Raw genomic sequence first — 17,424 nt, forward strand, 5'->3', positions numbered from 1 at the left:
CACTATAGACTTCACAATTATCTAGGGTTGAAAAACCAACGTTGGAAGTTGAAACTATATAGAAGGATCTCGAATATCTTGAATATACTTTGGGAAATATTACTAGACTAATTTTCATTTTCTGAAAAAGAAAATATTACTAGACTATTTTTCTCGGGAAAGAAAAAGAATATATTACTTGTTATAAAATTAATGTGAGTATATATCACCTGCACAAATATTCTTCTTCATGTAAATCATATAACAAGTGTCCTTTCTCATGTAATGTATGTGACACTTTTACTTGATTCACCATTTGTCACCAACCGGTAAATAAAGAGAATAAACATTTAACAACACTAATTCTCTTGTTATCAGTTATGAGAGTACTATTTACTTTGTTTTTTTCTCTTTATTTTTAATTTAACAAGAGAAAAATGTGGGTTTGAAAAACCAACGTTGGAAGTTGAAACTATATAGAAGGATCTCGAATATCTTGAATATACTTTGCGAAATATTACTAGACTAATTTTCATTTTCTCAAAAAGAAAATATTACTAGATTATTTTTCTCGCGAAGGAAAAAGAATATATTACTTGTTATAGAATTAGTATGAGTATACATCACCTGCACAAATATTATTCTTCATGTAAACCATACAACAAGTGTCCCTTCTCATGTAATGCATGTGACACTTGTTTACTTGATTCACCACTTGTCACCAGCCGGTAAATAAAGAGAATAAATATTTAACAACACATCCCTCTATATATAGGATTCATATAAGAGAGAAATATGTAGTAGTGAGAAGTCTTACTATTGTTTCTAAGTTTTTGTTTAGTTTCTCTTTAGCTTCTCACTAAAATTCATTCACTCATCTCTCTAGATCTCTTCTTCTTTTGATTCCTCTTATAACAAACATCTTGTTACCTCCAACCTTATAACACAGTTCACAATATTACTAAGATTTATACTACTTATTAGCATTATTGAAAAGCAGCTTCTCATGAAGCTTTGCAAGTGTTGAAAGAGTGTCTCAGCCTTGAACATGGTCAGTCAGCGACTTCTAATCTTATGATATATATTACCCACCAAGATAAATTCAACTTCAGATCAATGACCTTGCCAAAGTAAAGCGAGTTTATCAAAATGAGTTGTACGTAAGTCTTAGGAGATAAGATATACTCATTAACTGTTTATGTACCTTTTTCTACTTTTTTTTATTAATACTAAGTTTTGAATCCACGTTACGCGTAGATTTATTTGATATATTTTGGTAAAAAATTATATGTGATTGATGACAGTTATGAAATATTAGCTTATATAAAATTTTAAATTATAAATAATTTATGAAATTTTCTTTTCAGATACAATTTTTTTTTTTAAATATAAAAGTCACTTGTGTTTAAAAATTCAAATCTGATCAAAAGAATCATGAAATTAATTGGACGTCCAGGCGAGGCGGATCGAACTGGTGACCTAGCATATCTTAAACCGTTTCTTTGACCATCAAACAAACAAGATATTTTTATAATCATGAATTAATCTTATTTTCTCATATTTAATTGACAATCATCTTGTTTTCTTACTTTTCATATTCTTTTTCATCATTTTCATTGTCAAATTTTCATGATAAATGTCATCGTTACTTTTGTCGTCCGGTTCTTCGCTATACTCTTCTTCTTCCTCTTCTTCATTAGCTTCCTCACATTCTTCTACTGAATAATCATTTAAAACCTTTTTTTTAGACTACCACACAAATTGTTAACCCATCAAACTCTAAAACCAAAATCATTGCCTCTCGTCTCGTAAAATTTGTGCAATTCATGGACCAGCTTAGTTACTACATGCACCCAATCATTGATACTTTCACCTGATACTTATTCGGTTTTAGATCCACACGTATTAAAACTTTTCAAACCAAAATCCTTAATAATACAAAATTGCAAATTACTTATAGAGAAAGTAACATGAACACATGTATAGCTAATAACACACATGTGCTTGTCATCGATTCTTCTTCTTTAAACCTCAAAAAATAACTCAAACAACATCAAATCAAGATTTTGCAACGTCAATCCTTCTTCTTTTGACCCAAAAAATAATTTTACAGAAACAATATCAAATCATCTATAAAGTCATACATAAAAACATGTTTTAAATTTTTGAGAGTTAAATATTAATAATACTTAAACTTCTTATAGAGTTTAAATATTTATAATATTTTAAACTTTGTATGGAAGTATTTATGATATTTTTAAACATCCTATAAAGTTTGAATATTTATAATATTTGAACTTTTTAAAAGTTTTAATAATTATAATATTTTAAACTTTTAAAATTTTCAAATTTGAACGCCTGATAAATCAAACTTCCTGCTTATTCATAGTTGGAAGCATATTAGTCTTATAATAGTTCTCAACAATTGTAAATACACTTATTTATAGGTATTTTAATATAGAAATTTATAATAATTTTAAAAATGGTAAATATTGAGTTGTCGGATCCCAATTGGTCGTTTTAAAAAAATCTTAAAATAGAAAATTCTAGAAATTTTAAAAATATTAATAAATGACTTGTCGAATCCCGATTGAATGTTTTAAAACTATCTATGGAAGTATTTATGATATTTTTAAACATCCCATAAAGTTTAAATATTTATAATATTTGAACTTTTTAAAAATTTTTAGAGTTAAATATTAATAATACTTAAACTTCTTATAGAATTTAAATATTTATAATATTTAATCTTTCTATGGAGGTATTTATAATATTTTTAAACATCTTATAAAGTTTAAATATTTCTAATATTTGAACTTTTCAAAGTTTCAATAATTATAATATTTTAAACTTTTAATTTTTTTTTTTAATTTGGACGCCTGATAAATCAAGCTTACTGCTCATTCGTAGTTGGAAGCATATTAGTCTTATATAATGGTTCTCAGCCATTGTCTAAATTTTTCTAGCCGATGTGGGACGTTAAAATCAAAATTTAACATAATTTCAAAAATATTAAATATTGAGTTGTCTGATCGTGATTGGTCGTTTTAAAAAAATCTTAATATAGAAAATTCTGAAAATTAAAAAAAAATATTAATTAGTGACATGTCAAATCCCGATTGGATGTTTAAAATCCTAGGTAGACAGCCTTAGGAGCTTATAGCTTTGAACATTTTTAAAGTTTAAATAATTATAATATTTTAAACTTTTAATTTTTTTTTTTAATTTGGACGCCTGATAAATCAAGCTTACTGTTCATTCTTAGTTAGAGGCATATTAGTCTTATTTATAATCGTTCTCAGCCATTGTCTAAATTTTTCAAGCCGATGTGGGATGTTGTAAATACAGCTATTTATAAGTATTTTAATATAGAAATTTAACATAATTTCAAAATTGTTAAATACTGAGTTGTCTAATCGCGATTGCTCGTTTTAAAAAAATCTTAATATAGAAAATTCTGGAAATTTTAAAAAATATTAATTAGTGATATGTCGAATCCCGATTGGATGTTTAAAATTCTAGGTAGACAGCTTAGGAGCTTATAGCTCATACTTTTATTTAGTATAGACTAGGTTTTGAACCCATGCTACGTGTGAGTTTATTTGATATATTTTGATGAAAATTATATATGATTGATGACGGTAATAAAATATTATGCTATAAAAATTTTTTAAATTAGTATTAAGGAAAAATTTTCAGATATACAATTTTAAAAATATAAAAATCAGTTGAGTTATAAAATCAAATCTGATAAAAAATTATAAATTTAACTCGACATCCAGGCGAGGCAAATCAAAATGATGACCTCACATATCCTAAACCATTTATTTGACCACCAGAAAAACGAAAAAATTTTATAATCATGAATTTAACTCGTTTTCATATTTAATTGATCGCTACCACCTATGTTTTCGTGTTTTTTATTCAATGTTTTTTTATTCTTCATATTTTTTCTTGTCATTTTCATTATCAAATTTTGTGGTGATTGTCATTGTTACTTTTACCTTTTGGTTCTTCGTTATACACTTTTTCTTCTTCTTCCTCGTCAACTTCTTCACATTCTTCCACTGAAAAACCTTTTTTTTATACTACCACACAACTTGTTAAACCATCAAACTCCAAGAAAAAAATCATTTCTTTTCTCATAAAATTTGTGAAATTCATGAAGACCAGCATAGTCAACACATTCACCCAATTATTGATAATTTCATCCATATACTTATTTGGTTTTAGATCCACATGTTTAGAAACTTGTCAAATCAAAATCCTTACTTAGTTTATAATAATTTTTAAACATAATAAAATATACTAATAATTATTTATTTAATATGAATCATATGATATATATAAATATTAGTACACTATAAGAACATATTAATTATAAATAAATAATATCAATTATATTATATCATCAAATAATATCAACCATATCATATTATCAAATAACCGTAACCGTAATATAACTGTTACCGTTTGAACTAGAACCGTATTTAAACGTAACCGTTTATTAAACGGTTATGGTTAAGGTTAAACAAAATTTCTAACCATAACCGATGGTTAATAAACCGTGACCGTGACAACCGTAACCCTGGTCATGCCTATGTATAGCTAATAAAATATGTGTGTTTGTCGTCCATCTTTCTTTTTTAAACCCCAAAACTTGACTAAAACATCAAATCAAGGTCTTGCGATGTCAATCCTTCTTCCTTAGACCCAAAAATAAAAAAATTAATGAAAGAATATCAACTTATCTATAAAATGATACACAAAAATATGTTTTACAGCTCATAAGAAATAAAAAGCACAAACATAGATAAATAAGAGAATTTATGTTTTACATCAATATTTATAATATTTTAAACTTTTAAAAGGTTTCGAAATATAAAATTTGAACCTTTTAAAAAGTTTCAATATTTATAATATTTTTTAAAAACTTTTTAAAAGCTAAGAACTTTTAAAAGTTTTAATATTTATAATATTTAAACTTTTAAAAATTTTAAATATTATAATATTTTTTTCAAACTTTATAAAGTTTTAATTTGATCAAATAAAAAACCGGATCAAACCGAATAAAACTTTTAAACTTGGACGCCTGATAAATCAAGCTTTCCTGCTCATTCGTTGTTGGAAGCATATTAATCTATTTATACTGGTTCTGAACCATTGTCTAAAAATTTTTTAGTCGATGTGGGATATTGTGCATAGTTCTTTTATTTCCATAAATTTAAAATTTTCCTTTTTCTAAAAAAATCTGGAAATTTAGAAAATGTTTATGAATGACATGTCAAATCATGATAGATTGTTTAAAATAATTCTTAATAGAGAAATTTGTGGAAATTGTATAAAATGTTAATAAGTGATATGTCAAATCTCGATAGGTTGTTTAAAATCCTATGTGGACGGCTTGAGGAGCTTATAGCTTCTACTTTTATTAGTATAGATTTTAAAACTTTTTAAAATATTATCTCATAAAAAAATTCAAATTCGTACTAAGGAAAAAAAAATAAATTTCAGATACACAATCTTTTAAAATATAAAAATCACTAGTGTTATAAAATCAAATCTGATAAAAAAATCATGAATTTAACTCGACGTCCAGGCGAGACAAAGCAAACTGATTGATATATTATGGTTTTTGTGGTTTTTAACCATGATATAAGGAGTCTTTTAGTGTCTTTTCATTTGTTTCTAGATTGTTGTTGAGTCTTTACAGGTTTTTAGCATGGATGGAGCAAAGTGGAGCGATTTGGATCAGTTTGGAGCAATAATTCGGAGGAAAAGAACTTGGAGTCAGAACAGAGAGGGAGTGTCGATCGACACTGCCTTAGCATCGATCGACACCCTCTTTAGGTGATGAAGAATCACAAATTTGGAAGTTTTACAAATCTGCCCCAAAGTTTTCCATATTTGCAACATAAGTCCCTAACGTGTTTTAGGACATATATATATAGTTTTTAGGTTTTCCAAACGCTTAAGTCTTTTTCTAGAGAGTTTTATTTTTCTGCAACCCTGAGAGATTTTGAGAGATTTTGGGAGAGAGATCTGAACTGCTTTGAGAGAAGAATTCTTAAACTCCTTTCTTACTCTTTTAATTTCAATTGCATGTTATTCAGAATGATGTCTTGTTCTTCATTGATTATGTCTGAGTAGTTTGCTTGTTAGGTTTAGGGTTTTTCACAGGGATTTTATGAATTATTAGATCTGTTCTTTAGGATTCATTATCTATCTAGATCTTCATCTTAGGTTGTTCTTCATATTAATCCTTGATTGGCCATCTAGAATTAATACTTTAGGAAAATAAATTGATATGAGAATATAATTGATTTTCCTGATAAAACCTTTTGATTAGCAAAATTATTTCTTGCAAAGAGATTTGATTTAATAATTTTGTGAACAATCTAAACTTGTTTTTATTGCTGATTTTTAACCTAGAATTTTACAAAGAGATTTGGATTTTCTGGTTTTAAATTTAGATAATATTTGTAGTGAGAACTGATTTATTTTACAAAATTGTTTAGAGGTCTAGATCTGTTCTTAATTGTTTGAATCCTAATTTATTGATTGATTTAATATTTCATAATTTCCTGAGAAATTCCCTAGGCCTAGCTTTTTGATTTTCCTGAATTTACAACAGCTTTTATTTAATATTTTGCATTGCTTTTATTTTAATTCAATTTAATCTGTTTAGCTTAATTATAAAACTCTATAATTTATTGTGTAGACTTGAGTCCTTGTGGAATTCGACCCCTAAGTACTGCATTGATCTCTTAATTTGAGAGAGTAGCTCTAGGGTTAATTTGAGCATATCAAATTTTGGCGCCGTTGCCGGGGACTCTCTGATCCACCATTCGATTTAAGTTTTTAATTTCGTCTAAACTTTTCTTTTTATTTCCTACTTACACGTTTTTGTTTTTCTTCTCTTTGGTGTTTCAGGTGCATGCCTCCTAGACCTCACACAAGGAGCAACAAATCTGGTCCTACTGTGAATTTGTCAAACAAAGAGTTGGGAAAACTTGAACGTGAGAACAGAAAAGCAGCTAAATCTCTGAAGATGGTTAATACGATCATTCTGATGCGTGATGAGGCTGGTGTTTTGAGGGATCAAGAGGGCCACTTGCGCAATGAGCAGGGCCAAAAGCTTGATGCAGAAGGAAACGTGATTCCTGAACCTGTTGTCAACGAGCAGGCTGTTGTGAACCAGCAAGCTGGTGTCGTTGATGATCCGGATCTTGGTGTCGATCGACACCAACCAGGTGGCATTGATCGACACCCACCTGCAGACGTGCGTGGAGCTGCCAACCACGTACAGAACCCCGTTCGACGACAGGAGAACAACATATAATTAAGTATCCCATACTAGGACTCCATACCGCAAACAAATTGACTAACTACTCACAATCAATTCCATCACACAACATCATGCATCAAGCAAAAGGAAAATAATTCACCCCATTAAATTCATAACCGCTCTAACCATCCATTTAACCATCCTAGAACCGTAAAGGCTCTGATACCAAAATGAAACAACCCGACCTTTTTTTTTTCTTTTTAATAATTAAATACAATATATAATTAAGTATCCCATACTACTTAATTAAACAAACCAACCCACACCCGGTAACCAACCAATAATAAACCAACATCCAATTACATGCACAGCGGAAACATATCAATAATACAAAACCAATACAATAGCATTTCTATCCATTCTATCCAGCAACCTAACATATCTCTATCCAAGGTTCCATCCTAAACAATATAACAAAGACCAACAACACACAAACGAGACCCTAGTTCATCCTCCTCCTCATCGCCATGATTCCACGTCACATACCTGCACACCACAAACAACAATTGAGATGCGTAAGTATTATCATAAATACTTAGTGAGGCCGTCCTCCCATCTACTGGGTTATACACACAAGCATATGAGACCCTCAAGTTTAAGCAAAACAAACAACACACAACAATACATCAAACCAGGAAAACAAGTCTCGATTGAGACCAGTGTCGACCGATGCCTCACGGTGTCGATCGATGCTACAAACAATGGTGTCGACCGATGCTAAACAGTGTCGACCGATGCCACTCCAAATGGTGTCGACCGATGCTTCCTAGTGTCGATCAATGCCTCCTCTGCAGACACGATCTGCGCGAAACCGAACATCAAACTCTCCTTCCCAATCATCTCGAATCCGTCTCAAACTCACCCAATTACCTCAGAAATCACTGGGAATCACAAAAGCAACGAACCCAAGCAACAAAACAACACAAACAGTAAAGAAAACACACAAACAAGAGAGATCTCATGCTTAGATCAACCATGGTCAAGCACTCACCTCAAGAATAGGAAGATTGGATTGAGAAACGTGGAAAACAACACCTCCAGAAGCTCCCCCTTCGTTTCCAGCAACAACTAACCCTCCTATAGCCTCAGATCTCTCCAAAAACTCCAAGAACAAGCCCAGAAAGTCACAAAAACGTTTCTCTCTCTTTTCTCTCTTTTCTCTCTTTTCTCTCTTTTCTCTCTTTTCTCTCTTTCTTTCACTAAGCGGCGACCAAATAACTCCCCAAAAACCCTTAAACTCGTCCTTAGACACTTATAACACGATTTAGGGATTTAATTGAACCAAACTGAACCAATTCAGCAATTAATCAAACCGGCCGAACCCAGAAATTAGTGGTGTCGATCGATTCCACTAGGGAGTCGATCGACACTCCTTTCAAAATCACAAAATCCGGTTCGCGGATGTTACAATTCTCCCCCACCAATATGGATTCGTCCTCGAATCCCGCAAAACCGTCCAACTGTCAAGGACCTCCGTGCCACCGTCAACACGGCCCGCACGTCCCCGACCGGACTAAATACCGTCAGCCAAGGTTTCCCATGCACTATCGCAACAGCCCGCACACCTCCGACTGAACCACGAGGTCTCCCTCTAGTCAACATACTTACATCAAAGACACTATTTGCTCACAACTCAGTGCTTCCCCCGTCCGTGGTCGCAACCAACGAATCATGCCGACTCGCTATCAGGCCAACCGCCTTAAGCTACGGCATCCAAGAAGTCACTCACACACACACTCCCCCCGCTCTCAGGTCGCAACCTTCGAGTCATACCGGCTCACTGCCAGGCCACAGCCTACAGCTACGGTATCCAGGGAGTCTCACACGCCCACTCCCCCCACCCTCGGGTCGCAACCCTCGAGACATACCGGCTCACTGCCGAGCCACGGCTCACAGCTACGGTATCCAGGGAGTCTCACACGCCCACTCCCCTGCTCTCGGGTCGCAACCCTCGAGACATACCGGCTCACTGCCGAGCCACGGCTCACAGCTACGGTATCTAGGGAGTCTCAAAATCCCGCTCTAAGGTCGTCACCCTAAAGCGCGCTCACGGATCGTCATCCGAAGCAAACATACCACTCCCACTCTCTGGCCACAAAGCCCAGTGAGCTATCGGTATCACATGAGTTGGGCCCACACAATCCTGAGCAAATAAGTCCGATGTCAACGAGTATCTCCCGACTAGATCTACCTCAACACTTTCCATTTCTGGAAACTTCTATTTTTAGAAACTTTCTATTTATAGCAACCTTCTATTTATGGAAACTTTCCATTTATAGACTCCCGTGCTATTTCATTTCCAGTGATTTTTCACAAATCCCAAAACCAAAGAACTCCAACTTTTATTAGAACCTCAGATGCAATAATCGTTTACAACTCCAAATGAAAATACATAATGAAAGAAAGAATACATAAGCTAAAACTAAGCGCCGGAATGGACACCCGGTCCTCCCTTCGGCTGCGCTGCAACCTCCATCATCTGCCTCCTCTTAGGACAGAAAGGCCTGATATGCCCTTCCTCCCTGCAATGATAACACACTCGACGGTACTCCTGCGAATCACCTCCCCTGGCCCCGCTTGCCGACACGTGATCCATGCTCCCGCTCCCATAACCTCTCTGGCCACCTTGGTTCGCCACTGTCGTCTCTTCCCGCTTCCTTTTACGCCTTTGCTCCAACTGCCTATCCTTGTTTGGAATGCTCTGCTCCAATGTCTCCTCTGAACGAACCGTTGGACTGACCACCACTAACTGTGACCTCAAGTCATCCTCTATCCCAGCTGCAACCTCAACCAGCTCCGCCCTCGTGGCATAGCTCCTCACTCTGCACCGAGTCCTCAGATCATCTCGCAAAGCCAGCAAGAACCTCCGCACCTGAGCCGACTCTGGCTCCCAAGCCCGGCCTGCATACCCCACAAGCCGACTGAACTCTGCATCCAGTTCCCGCACTGTACGGTCCCCCTGAGTCAAACCCAAGAACCGTGCCTCCATACGATCAAGAGCCTCCTGAGGAAAATACTTGGAGTTAAACTCCCCCACAAAATCTCCCCAAGACATACCCCGCTGCACCCTCCGTGCTGTCACCGACCTCCACCACACACGAGCATCTCCTGACAAGTAAAACACTGCCAGATCCACCCTGTACCGGTCGGGACACCTAAGCGAAAGGAAAATATCCTCCATCCGCTCTCTCCACTCATCCGCTACACTCGGATCGATACTTCCTGAGAAATACCCGGCTCCCACATGCCGCAGCTGCTCCATCATCCGCACATACTGTGCATCCACTACCTCGGCCCCCGGCTGCACACCTGCCTGCAAACCCGCCACAGGCTGCACCGCTGGACCCTGCCCACCACCCACGGGCGGCACTACCGGATCCTGCCCACCAACCACTGGCGGCACTACTGGATCCTGCCCACCAACCACTGGCGGCACAACTGCTGGAAGTCGCTGCAAAACCTGAGCTAGCAAGTCCATCAAGACATCCTCCCTGCCTGGAGCACCTCCCGCTGCAACCCCCACACTCGGGGCAACACCGTGACCGACATCGGGCCCATCCGCCCTGCCGTCACCCAAACCAGCCTGGTCTCCAGACACACTAGGATGAACCTATGACTCCGCCACCTCCTCACTGGCCATGCTCTGGGCTACACTCACACTGGCCTCAGGAACCTGACCTCGTCCCCGACCACGACCACGACCACGCCCACGACCACGACCACGATCACGACCAACAGCACCCTCTCTAGCCATCTGCACTACCCAGAACAGAAGGCTAAGCACACAATTCAAAAACCACACATAGAGTACACATCTTACCGTGGAATCTCATTGAAGGCTCGAAGAGGATGATACTAGGACTCCATACCGCAAACAAATTGACTAACTACTCACAATCAATTCCATCACACAACATCATGCATCAAGCAAAAGGAAAATAATTCACCCCATTAAATTCATAACCGCTCTAACCATCCATTTAACCATCCTAGAACCGTAAAGGCTCTGATACCAAAATGAAACAACCCGACCTTTTTTTTTTCTTTTTAATAATTAAATACAATATATAATTAAGTATCCCATACTACTTAATTAAACAAACCAACCCACACCCGGTAACTAACCAATAATAAACCAACATCCAATTACATGCACAGTGGAAACATATCAATAATACAAAACCAATACAATAGCATTTCTATCCATTCTATCCAGCAACCTAACATATCTCTATCCAAGGTTCCATCCTAAACAATATAACAAATACCAACAACACACAAACGAGACCCTAGTTCATCCTCCTCCTCATCGCCATGATTCCACGTCACATACCTGCACACCACAAACAACAATTGAGATGCGTAAGTATTATCATAAATACTTAGTGAGGCCGTCCTCCCATCTACTGGGTTATACACACAAGCATATGAGACCCTCAAGTTTAAGCAAAACAAACAACACACAACAATACATCAAACCAGGAAAACAAGTCTCGACTGAGACCAATGTCGACCGATGCCTCACGGTGTCGATCGATGCTAAAAACAATGGTGTCGACCGATGCTAAACAGTGTCGACCGATGCCACTCCAAATGGTGTCGACCGATGCTTCCTAGTGTCGATCGATGCCTCCTCTGCAGACACGATCTGCGCGAAACCGAACATCGAACTCTCCTTCCCAATCATCTCGAATCCGTCTCAAACTCACCCAATTACCTCACAAATCACTGGGAATCACAAAAGCAACGAACCCAAGCAACAAAACAACACAAACAGCAAAGAAAACACACAAACAAGAGAGATCTCATGCTTAGATCAACCATGGTCAAGCACTCACCTCAAGAACAGGAAGATTGGATTGAGAAACGTGGAAAACAACACCTCCAGAAGCTCCCACTTTGTTTCCAGCAACAACTAACCCTCCTATAGCTTCAGATCTCTCCAAAAACTCCAAGAACAAGCCCAGAAAGTCACAAAAACGTTTCTCTCTCTTTTCTCTCTTTTCTCTCTTTTCTCTCTTTTCTCTCTTTTCTCTCTTTCTTTCACTAAGCGGCGACCAAATAACTCCCCAAAAACCCTTAAACTCGTCCTGAGACGCTTATAACACGATTTAGGGATTTAATTGAACCAAACCGAACCAATTCGGCAATTAATCAAACCGGCCGAACCCAGAAATTAGTGGTGTCGATCGATGCCACTAGGGTGTCGATCGACACTCCTTTCAAAATCACAAAATCCGGTTCGCGGATGTTACAAGATGAAGCCTTCAAAGCAGCTTGGGTGAGATTCAAGGCTTACCAAAGGGACTGTCCACACCATGGTTTCTCAAGGGTTCAATTGCTAAGTATCTTCTTCAGAGGGTGTGACTGGGAGTATCAGTTGGCTTTAGATGCTGCAAGTCATGGGAATTTCAAGACAAGAATGCCAGAAGATGCTGAATTGTTGATTGAGAACTTAGCTGCTAGCAATAGTACTAAGAGAGCAGATGCTGAAAGGAAGAGATTACATGGAGGATTTGATTCAAAGCAGTTAGCTTCTGTTAATGCTAAACTAGATTCAGTGCATAACCTCCTTATGGGTAAGAAATCTGTTCATTTTGCTGCTGAGGTTGAGACATATGAGCCAGAACCTGATCAAGGACACCAAGAGGAAGATGTGAACTATGTGTATGGGAATCAGGGACAACGGTTTGGAAATCAGCAAGGCAACAGGCCTTACAATGGTGACCAGAAGCAGCAACAGAACAATGGCTATACAAGAACCTATGGGAATTCATCTTATCAGTCTCCACCTCCTAAGACTTCTTCTGAGAGTAGAATGGAGGCCATGCTTGAGCAGCTTCTACAAGGTCAAGAGAAATTGACAGTGACATTCAATGGAAAGATTGACAATGTCTACACTAAGCTGAATGGAAAGATTGAAGCATTGAACATTCATGTCAAGAAGTTGGAGAATCAGGTTATTCAGACTGCTGGGTCTGTCAAACGACAAGAGGGTTTTCTTCCTGGAAGAACTGAGTCAAACCCTAAACATGCTTGCAATGCCATATCTGTGAGGGATGAAGATGCTGTTGAAATTGCTTCTGCCGAACTGGGTGAAAAATCGACAAAATTCTAGATTTCAGATGATGGTGTCGATCGACACCACCTGGGTGTCGGTCGACACTCCTCTCAGACGAACCCAGAAACTGCAAAATCTCAGGTTCCAGCTGCTGAAAGGGTCTACAAGCCTAAGATTCTTTTTTCCAAGCCAAGAAAGTCTAAGCAAGAGATGGAGGAAGCTAGATGCAAAGCAATGATGGACAAGGTGATGATTGAGATGCCATTGATTGATGCAGTAAAGCTTTCACCACCACTTAAGCACTATGTCAAGAGAATGGTATCCAATGGTTTGAGCCCTGAAGAAGGAGCACTGCTTACTAAGGATGTCAGTGCAATTCTGTTAAACCAACCTTCACAGAGGAAGAAAGAGAGGAAGCAGGAGGTGGTTGTCGCTAAGGAAGTGAGTGCAAGCATTCAATGTAGGACTGCTAAGAAGTTACCAGATCCTGGAAGCTTTGTTCTTGATTGCTCAATCTCAGCAGGAAGGTTTTCTCACTCACTTTGTGACCTTGGCTCTAGCATCAACTTGATGCCACATTCTGTTGCTGTGAGACTTGGGATGACAGAATTCAAGCCAACTCTTATCTTGGCTGATCGCTCCCGAAGAACTCCTGAAGGTGTTCTAGAGGATATTCCAGTTAAGGTTGGCAACTTTATGATTCCCACTGACTTTGTGGTGCTGAAGTATGATCAAGAGCCTAAAGATCCTCTCATCTTAGGAAGATCTTTCTTGGCTAAAGCTGGTGCCATCATTGATGTGAAGAAGGGACACATAACACTGAATGTGGATGGTTTGAGTTTGAATTTTGAGATGGATAAGATGAGGAGGGCTCCTACTATTGATGGACAGATTTTTTCTGTTGAAAAAGTTTCTGCAACACGAGCATCAGGCTCAGTGTCGATCGATGCCACCAAGAGGGTACCGATCGACACCCCTGCACATCCGAGACAAAGCTTGTCCAAAGTTGAAGCTCCAAGACAGAAACCTGTTCCCAAACAGAAGAGTCATCAATCCACACTCCAGAGCCCTCAGGTAAGGCAAAGGTACACCTCTTATTCTCCTAAACTTCCTCCTATCATCAATAAGAATTTCAAAGAGATAAAAACTGTTTTGCAGTTAACCAAGCCACGAGATTATCGTAGAGCGCTTGTTTCTTCTGTTGATGATTTTGCAGGACATAAGAGAGGCAAACCAATCCCTAAATCCTACCCTGGTCCTGTTCCTCACATCCTTGGCAAGCCTCATGCACCTAAAGCTTATACACCACCTTGGATGAAGAGGACTTCAATGCCATGTTTTGCTCCTACGGATGCTTGAACTCCACCACAGTCAAGCTAATGACTGAAAACAAGCGCTTAGTGGGAGGCAACCCACTGGTAGGTTTTTCTTTTTCTTTTGATTTTGATTTTTTATTTATTTTATTTTTATTTTTGCTTTCCTCTTGCTTGATAACACTGGGGACAGTGTTGTTTAAGTCTGGGGGAGGTTAGTTACTAACTATGTTTTCTGTTTTTGAGTTTCAGTTGTGTCAGTCAAAACCATAAAGTTTGAGTCAAATTTTTCAAATTTTTCTTTTTATCTTTGGGAATTATGATCTTGACTAATGATTTCTCTTATTTGGCTAACACTCTAATGATTACTTGTTTATGCTTGATCTCAGAACTGAAGCTTAGAAAGACTATGAGCCTTATCAACAATCCTGAGAGCCCTTATTCAATGGATATCTGATTGATCTAACGTTGTCTCAACCTTTATCAGGATTTTAACCGGACTTAATCTCTTACTTTGGGGTTGGAAATCAGTGGACTAGACTTCTTCTTCAAGCCATACAAGACAATGCAAATTTTCAAGTATGTCTCTCCTCTCTCTTCCCTTCAGTGCTTTAAGAAAAAAATAAAGAGAATAAAAGATGGGATGATTTTGATCAGTTTAGAGAGGTAGGTAAATTACCAGTGACCTCATTATTCTACTCTTGAGTCAAATGATCACACAAAGCTTGGAAGAGAGGGGTAGGTAAATTACCAATGACCCCGGTACTCGCTTACACCTTTGAAAAAAAAAAGAAAAAAAAAAGAATGGAAGTGAGAAAAGGGAGAGGAAAGGAGATGTAAGAAGAATGTCTTGGCCTGAAGAGAGTCCACATGCCACTGATCAATACACCCAAGGTAAGAATTCACTTTATTTATGCGTTAATATTGACTAATGAGATGACAATGGAGATTTCAGAGATTCCAGAGGATTGTGGGATTTGAGTAAGGAATGTTGATGCTGATCATGGTTGAAGTATAAGAAGTAAGTTCTTGAGTCAGGTAAATGAAGAGTGTGAATAAAGAATCATCATGCAGTTGAGTGAGTTCCCTGTTTTCAAACCTCTTTCACAGGTCTAAGTTTCTGTTTTGCTTGAGGGCAAGCAAAGGCTAAGTCTGGGAGAGTTGATATATCATGGTTTTTGTGGTTTTTAACCATGATATAAGGAGTCTTTTAGTGTCTTTTCATTTGTTTCTAGATTGTTTTTGAGTCTTTACAGGTTTTTAGCATGGATGGAGCAAAGTGGAGCGATTTGGATCAGTTTGGAGCAATAATTCGGAGGAAAAGAACTTGGAGTCAGAACAGAGAGGGAGTGTCGATCGACACTGCCTTAGCATCGATCGACACCCTCTTTAGGCGATGAAGAATCACAAATTTGGAAGTTTTACAAATCTGCCCCAAAGTTTTCCATATTTGCAACATAAGTCTCTGACGTGTTTTAGGACATATATATATAGTTTTTAGGTTTTCCAAACTCTTAAGTTTTTTTCTAGAGAGTTTTATTTTTCTGCAACCCTGAGAGATTTTGAGAAATTTTGGGAGAGAGATCTGAACTGCTTTGAGAGAAGAATTCTTAAACTCCTTCCTTACTCTTTTAATTTCAATTGCATGTTATTTAGAATGATGTCTTGTTCTTCATTGATTATGTCTGAGTAGTTTGCTTGTTAGGTTTAGGATTTTTCACAGGGATTTTATGAATTATTAGATCTGTTCTTTAGGATTCATTATCTATCTAGATTTTCATCTTAGGTTGTTCTTCATATTAATCCTTGATTGGCCATCTAGAATTAATACTTTAGGAAAATAAATTGATATGAGAATATAATTGATTTTCCTGATAAAACCTTTTGATGAGCAAAATTATTTCTTGCAAAGAGATTTGATTTAATAATTTTGTGAACAATCTAAACTTGTTTTTATTGCTGATTTTTAACCTAGAATTTTACAAAGAGATTTGGATTTTCTGGTTTTAAATTTAGATAATATTTGCAGTGAGAACTGATTTATTTTACAAAAGTGTTTAGAGTTCTAGATCTGTTCTTAATTGTTTGAATCCTAATTTATTGATTGATTTAATATTTCATAATTTCCTGAGAAATTCCCTAGGCCTAGCTTTTTGATTTTCCTGAATTTACAACAGCTTTTATTTAATATTTTGCATTGCTTTTATTTTAATTCAATTTAATCTGTTTAGCTTAATTATAAAACTCTATAATTTATTGTATAGACTTGATTCCTTGTGGAATTCGACCCCTAAGTACTGCATTGATCTCTTAATTTGAGAGAGTAGCTCTAGGGTTAATTTGAGCATATCACTGATGACGTCACATATCCTAAACCTTTTCTTTGATCACCAAAAAAACGAAACAATTTTATAATCATGAATTTAACTCGTTTTCATATTTATTTGATCGCTACCACCTATGTTTTCGTGTTTTTATTCAATGTTTTCTTATTCTTCATATTCTTTCTTGTCATTTTCATAGTCAAATTTTATGGTAATTGTCATCGTTACTTTTACCATTTGGTTCTTCGTTATACTCTTTTTCTTCTTCTTCCTCATCAACTTCTTCACATTCTTCCACTGAAAAACTTTTTTTAAGACTACCACATAACTTGTTAACCCATCGTACTTCAAGAACAAAACAACTTATTTTCCCATAAAATTTGTGAAATTCATGAAGAC

The 17,424-nt window shown here is 36.6% G+C and overlaps 1 protein-coding gene across 1 annotated transcript; it reads left to right on the forward strand.

The window, feature by feature from the left end:
- The first annotated feature begins 5,480 nt into the window (after positions 1-5,480).
- Positions 5,481-7,321, forward strand: LOC147924520 (uncharacterized). The gene is made up of 2 exons (XM_087496816.1): positions 5,481-5,829; positions 6,913-7,321. The coding sequence occupies exons 1-2, from the start codon at positions 5,702-5,704 to the stop codon at positions 7,319-7,321; spliced, it is 537 nt and encodes a 178-aa protein (XP_087352942.1). The 5' UTR covers positions 5,481-5,701.
- The last annotated feature ends 10,103 nt before the right edge of the window (positions 7,322-17,424 follow it).

This window comes from Camelina sativa, chromosome 17, assembly GCF_030686135.1.
Source record: "Camelina sativa cultivar CO46 ecotype springtype chromosome 17, ASM3068613v1".
Classification (NCBI taxonomy): Eukaryota; Viridiplantae; Streptophyta; class Magnoliopsida; order Brassicales; family Brassicaceae; genus Camelina; species Camelina sativa.